General features: G+C 41.0%; 1 protein-coding gene across 1 annotated transcript in view; it reads left to right on the forward strand.

The window, feature by feature from the left end:
* Positions 1–3,400: 3,400 nt before the first annotated feature.
* The window catches only part of scalloped (TEA domain transcription factor 1 homolog scalloped), a 24,973-nt gene continuing 21,489 nt past the window's right edge, over positions 3,401–6,884 (forward strand). Inside the window, exons 1-2 of the mRNA XM_018020308.1 lie at positions 3,401–3,452; positions 3,530–3,631. Of these exons, the coding sequence (XP_017875797.1) occupies positions 3,401–3,452; positions 3,530–3,631 (154 nt within the window). The remainder of the gene's footprint in view (positions 3,453–3,529; positions 3,632–6,884) is intronic.

Here is a 6,884-nt window from a genome sequence, read left to right on the forward strand (position 1 = left end):
ATGTTGAGAGTTGTGCGTTCTACGATTTGCCAACATTGCCTCATTTATGAATAGTAAAACGACTGAATCGTAGCTGAAAATTGTTCATACATTAACTAAAACAGGACAGTTGCCCAGGCGACTTGAATTTTCTTCAGAACGCCAGGAGCCTTATTGTATAATAATTCCCTTATTTTTAAATTTGACGAACGATAACGAGACTCGGGATAGTACGTCCGTTTTTGAGATTGGCTTCAACTCTTTTTCTTGGATCGGCAGCGAACGGGCCGATTATAATTGTAAATGCTACCATAAAGCAGGCGGCGGCCGAGTGGAAATGAATTGGCACGTTGGGGTTAAGCTCCGCGCGGAATCCGCGGGGGGTCCCGGGATGAGCTAAGGGTCGGCCGAGTGTTGTGAATGGTTCGGAAGAATAACGTCGGAGCCCTCGGGGCCCAACTCGGTCATTAAGTTACGCGTGGTATTAAATCATCGTTGCTGTCATCATCCTCGTTATCTACCGCCTCCGCTGATTCCTTAGCACCGGCTATTTGTTCGCCGCTCGTTTTTTCGCCCCGGAACGAACGCCCGTTCGATCGATCCTCTATTCCGGGCCGAGGCTGTCCGCTCGATCCGCGCAGCTCGTCGGCGTGCGTATCGATCGAGAAAGGGACAGGAGATCGTTCCACCTGGCTCCTTAATAAATCTGTCGGATAGCTCGCCGCTCGAATCGATTACGTCGACGCCGTACGACTAACGACTCTGCGTTTCGCTAATGAAGCCTTCTCGCGATCCATCTCACGTCTTATATTCGAACGCCCAAACATTAGACAATTTCGCGTTAATCCGTAGGCAGATGATTACATACCGGCCGTGCTTTGCTCTTTCCCTTCGTACACCGCCGAACCTTTTTAATAGACGGAATAATTCTGTTTCGCGGTGGTATCGCGACCACGCGATATGCGTGCCAGGGTGTAACGATCAGTTTTGTATCGTTGGAGGCGCGAGGCCCGACGGATGTGTACGTGGGTCCGTTCCTCCGCGGGGGGTACGTCAGTGTCCCCCGGTGTTAGCTGACTAACGTAAGGTTAGCCCATTCGTTCCTATCGTTTTCTCTCCCGGTCCGTCTGGTTCCAGCGCGCCGCGTGGAAGGCTTCTTCGCAGCCTGCTGGTCACCGCATTCCAATCTGTATACCCGTCCTGCTCTCTCACCGTCTTGCTTCCACCATCGCTCACGGTCCCATGGTCCGAATCAAGACCCGCCACCCTCTCCTCCGCCCTTGGTGTCCATTCGTGGGTCCAGAGAGCACACGTTGCAGTCCTTCTTCAAGCCTTCTGACACTCTCGTATACCGGTGGTATCATCGTAGTTGGCTGCAGCCTTTAAGCTTTTATCCCTCTCCAGCGGCGAAGATAACATCGGCTCTCCGGTCCTCTTCTCAGCTCGCTAGCATTTAGAATAAGAGAAGAGACCCCACTGAGCGAGGCACCGCGGTGGGTATTCCGGGTACAACCTGCCACTCGTCAGCCCACCCTCCTTAGCGCGCGAGACCGCTCCCTCTCTTCTTCTTCTTCTTCTTCTTCCACCTTCTCTTTCGTAACCATCAACGATCAGTATATACCTGTCCATCTAGTATCACTGTTGTACCTACGGGTGCATACGCGACTACTCTTACTTTGTATCTTTTCACTCCTGCACCCGCTGGCTACCTATACGAACCTCTATTGCCTGTCTTCGATCAGCCCTGTAAATCAAACGAGGTGTTCAATTTTTTATGATAAACGCCAAATGGACCATACATTAAATCTTATAATGTTATAGCTTATAATATATTTCTATTTCTTAAGATAAAGTTGAAGTTAATTCTTTTTATTGTGACAAAGATTCTTATATTCTTTAGGTAGTATATCGATTAGTGTACAGGTAATTTCTTTTAATTATTACATTATTATTAAATTTATATTGACGCAGAGGCAGCTAAGATAGAGCTCATCTACTATGAAAAATTCTTGAAGTGCAGAGTTATGTTTGTCGAGAGAGAGATATATTTAATTTAATTTAAGAGTAGGAGTTATGTATCTGAAATGTGCCTCTGGATAATAGCAATTTTCTTCCCATGTATTCGAATAATTAATTTATAAACAAAACTTGATTATAACTTTTGCAGCGATTTGATTACTTTCTGACAACAGTATAATTGGTTTAATTAAATTTATTATTATTATGTGTATTAGCATTTTGATAGTTAATTTCTAGGAATATTATTATTGTTATATTAGTGCTAAAGTAATTATGTACACTACTTTTTACAATTTATTGTATTGCAAAAACGAGTGCAAATATTTGCTATTATTAATAATAATTATTAATAATATTCAAAGTATAAAAATATTTTTGATGCAATAGTAAGTAATAAGTTGAGATAAAAAGTAATGAAATAAGATATTTAAGACTTAGGAATTTTTGCCAGTTTTTTACCATTCCATAAAAAGGTTTGTTTCTTCTTTTCACTCGCGAATCGTTCAGCTTTACAGAACGTCAGATGAGGAACTTCTTCGCTTGTAGTCTCCAGCCAGGATGATCGGTCAGGCGAAGAAAAGGAGACGTCCACGATGCATGAAAACGATAGCGAGGATACTGATGAATAAAAAAGCAAAAATTCACGTTAGGACGGAACCTTGGGAAGAACCTGACGTATCCTAATGCCGGGCTGAGATCTTGCGACGCGCTGCCACACACTTGAAGCGGGCCTGAGGTTTCCGCGCATTCCATTCATCCAGGCTTCCTCGTATTTCTCAAGGAGGAAATCTACCAGGAAATACTTACATCGTAACATTTTATTTATACGATATAATGATATTGTGTTACATTATCAATCCTTTAACTTATTGTCACATGCGAAATTCATTAATTCGAAGTCCATTGAAATTGAAGAAATTTTTTCGAACACACACACACGTTTTCATTTTGCTTCCATAATAACAGTCGTAATTAATAAATAATTTCGTATAGAATTAAATATGACTTGACACACATTCTAATTAATTTATTTATTTGATATAAATTGTAAAAATTATTACTTGATATAAATCAATAAATTAACTGAAGGAAAGGGTTACACGTGAAATTTTTTAATCGTAATAAGTAGCATCGAAAGTCTGCGTAATAATTCACTTGCCGTGGCAGTTGTTATTGAAAACAGTTGCCACGGACGGGTTTCGCCGTAATCGTAAGTTAATCTCGATCGGTTCCAGTTAATCGCAAATTAGTGTTCGCGTTGTTATAATTTCTCTTTTGATAGCGGCGAGGAGATATACGATGTAGATAGGAAAAGTAAGGATTCTGGAGAAACCGATGCATCCTGATACACTTAATGAGTTAACGGCGGTGCGGCGGCCTAGCTACCGGGCTTACCGTGGCGATGACTACTGCGGCAGCCACCTGGAAAGAATGCCCTCCAGGGACACCGCCAAGTAAAAGGAACGTTCCTCGACTCCACCCGTGAAATACATTTTCACAATATCGTTCCTATCGATCGTTATTATTGTAGCCTTCAATGCTGTGATAAAAAAATTAGTTAAATTAATACTACCATGGGTGAGACACCCGAATATACAGGATGATCGAAAAGATCAGGACCAAATAACGTCAAGTAAGTAAAAAAGATCTGGGAAAATGCTTCATTGAAAAATTATTGTTTACAAGACAATCCCAATTTCTATTTATTTTTCTATAATTTTATGTAATTTAGGAAAATTTAGTCAGGGAGTAGGAATTGTGACGTGAATAGAATTGAATTTTAATTCTTAATTTAAGAATTGGGCCAATGTTTCTGTTATAATTTTTACACACTGGTTTATTTTATTATAATTTTAAGATACCATGTAAAATTATAGAAAACTACGCCAGTGAGTAGACTCTCGTTTCTCTAAGAAGCCACCTTTTATCCATTTATACCGAGCTAACAAGATGTTTCACGGATCACCGTACTGGCGAGGGATCAGATACGCTTTGGACGTTTCGTAGCCACATTTCAACTCTCCGGTTTGAAGAGCGACCCAACTCGAGGCTCCGCATACCATTAATACAGCGTTTTCGAGAGGTCCGAGCACATAGGTGTATCTCGAATCAAAAATATCTGCCGACGAAAAAACGATTCCTTTGTCTTCCGCGATTTTACGTAACAATTAAATCGGCCAGCGGGGCTAATTGCAGGATGACCAACCGAATGTGCATGTAACCCTCGGTCAAGGATTCCGTCGACGTAAAGAAAAAAAAACAAACATACATAGTATCAATTTATTTCCAGGGAACGAAAAAAAAAATCGACGCGTCATCGTTTGTCAGCGTCCGCCTTTTTTCTTCATTTTTCTCAAGTGTAGCCGCGGCGTTAATGTTGTTTTCGGTGCTACCGTATAATCGTCGCCGCTGTTGTGCCGCCACGAAAAACCTTTTTCAGGCGGACGGCGTCGAGGGTATTCGTTGATATTTGAAGAGGCTTACGACGGGGATAGTTCGAGTGGATACGAAACACTTGGCTTACCTCGTGGAGCCAAGAAAACACTCGACCGTTCACCGTAACGAAAACACTAATTTGCCTTTCTCGACTCCCGTTCCCGTCTGCTCGAGTTCCCCACGCACCCCTCCACTCGTGCAACTCGATTCTTCCCGATAATAATTATTCTCATAATTCATCGACCGCCAGAAATGGTTATTTCCAAATTGATTTCCCGTTGTTAATTCTTAACCTGACGAATCCCTGTCACTCGGGGAATAGAAAACAGTTTCGAACGATCGGAAGATTCATTTCGCCCTCCCAGCGTGCGGCACGGATTTATTACCTTCGAACGTTTTCATCGAATGGGAGCCGCGGAATTGAATCGTCTAATTCGACGTTTGTATTCCCAAGTCTATCGCGTGCAATCTCCGGGTTTAGCATTACGCGAGGCACCACGTAACGCGACGGTTCACCCGGTATGCAGCCAACAATTCCGGCGTTATATCACCTATCGACCTAAGTATTAGGCGGCGACCGATATAATGACGTATCTAAGGCGAAATAGGAGGGTACGGAGACGCCGCGGGAACGCGCGTTATTACATGCTATTGGGAACTAATTTGAATCAATTTACTTTAGGCGGCCTCCCCGCGCACTTTCTTAACTCGGGCCGCGTGTTTAACGTGCTGGTGCTCGGGCCGTGATCCCGGTGCCACGGCATATTCAAAGGATGCTAAGCTCTCTCTCATTGGCTACCCTTTACATTCTACCCTGACGAATAAAACCTGTGCACTGTTAATACTTTTACACTGAGAAATCAAACAATATATTGGTTCAAGCAAAATGTTTCTTTGTAATATCCTTAGTAGTCTCTTAAGGTTGAGCCGTAAGATCTCTGTTAAAAGTTCAAGACATGAAATAAAAAACTGTGTCCAATATTTGAAGCAATTAACTTGTAGAAAAAATTATTATTAGAGAAGAGTAATGTTTATAAAATTGTTCGATCTGTTTTTCTATGCTGAATTTTTAATGCATAATTTCTAATATTCTAATACACAGTTTTGCCATTTTTTTGATTAGGTTGCATGTCCTATAATTACAAAATTATAAGATTATGTGCAAAACAGTGTTGCATTTATATTTTTTCATAAATGAAATCAAAATTCTGTCAATTCATGTAAGAATTCAAGATGTAATAACTTTTTTAACAGGCTCGCAAAATTTCTAAAATTTTATTAATGTAATATCTAGTAACTGTTAAAATTTCAATGCTTTGTCATTGTTTTTATGTAAAGGTTCATACAATCTTGAAGTCAATTAAAGTAGTCCAAATTTTTGTCACGATTTAACATAAATTGGCAAGATTAAAGAATCATTATATGAAAATTGTTTCTATTATTTTATTTGAAGTACAATTTTTTTACAGACATGATTTGGTAGATGTTGTTACTAATAATTTAATACAAGCCTGCAGTTGAAATAGTCTCCGATGATTATTGGTTTGAAGAATTCGTTAGACTTCGTGCGATGTTAAAATGAAGGGGTGAATGACGGTGTTTGAAATTACGTACGTAAAGGGGCACGTTGTCAAGTAAGCATGCATAATAGATAGAATAACAGTAAGCAATCGTTAGGTGAATTCTGAAAAGGTAAGTAATAAAATCGGGGAGGCACGTGGAGCAAGAAAGAATTTTTTCAACGATGTTATCGCGTCTAGGAAACAACGGGCGCGTGTACACGCGATAAAATTGCTGCAACGAAAAATATAACGCCTAACGCGAGGCTCGTAAAGTTTCGATTACGCACGGACGTCGATCCGGCCTCTAATCCGTGGATTAGAGGCAGCGCGCTAGAAAAAATCACGATAGCGATTTCATTAAATTCTTCACGCCTCTCCCTTTCGCATCCCCGCTTTCCATGCCTCTCTCTCTCTGTCTCCCTCTCGTTCTTCGAATCGTAAATCTCCGCTACCGAAGGATTTATTGCCATCGAATCGAGTTCTCCATCGAACGACTTATCGCTTCGCTACTCGCTTTGCTGCGCGCGTGTTAACCTGCCGATGTACGCGAGACATCTCGTACACGCGCGATTATGCGACGCCGAAAAAATCGCCTAAGCGTTAACTAATTTCACGCCAGCTTGCTTGCGCTTCGCTTCGACGCCGTTTGATAGAATTTCTTCTGTTAATTATTATTTATACATGTGTTTGAGTACAACGAGACGGAGTGAACCATCATTTATTATATTAGCCATATTCGTCAACCTTTTTGTTTAACAATTGGAAGGTTTATAATTTTTTGCAAATTTTTAACAGCCTGGCTGTAATGACGTAAGATTTGATAAAAGACTTGGCTGATAAACTGTTAAACTTTTGTGAAAACGTTATAAGGATTATCTTTCTATTACA

This window comes from Ceratina calcarata, unplaced genomic scaffold (assembly GCF_001652005.2).
Source record: "Ceratina calcarata isolate Rehan_Ccalc_2016 unplaced genomic scaffold, ASM165200v1 scaffold222.2, whole genome shotgun sequence".
Classification (NCBI taxonomy): Eukaryota; Metazoa; Arthropoda; class Insecta; order Hymenoptera; family Apidae; genus Ceratina; species Ceratina calcarata.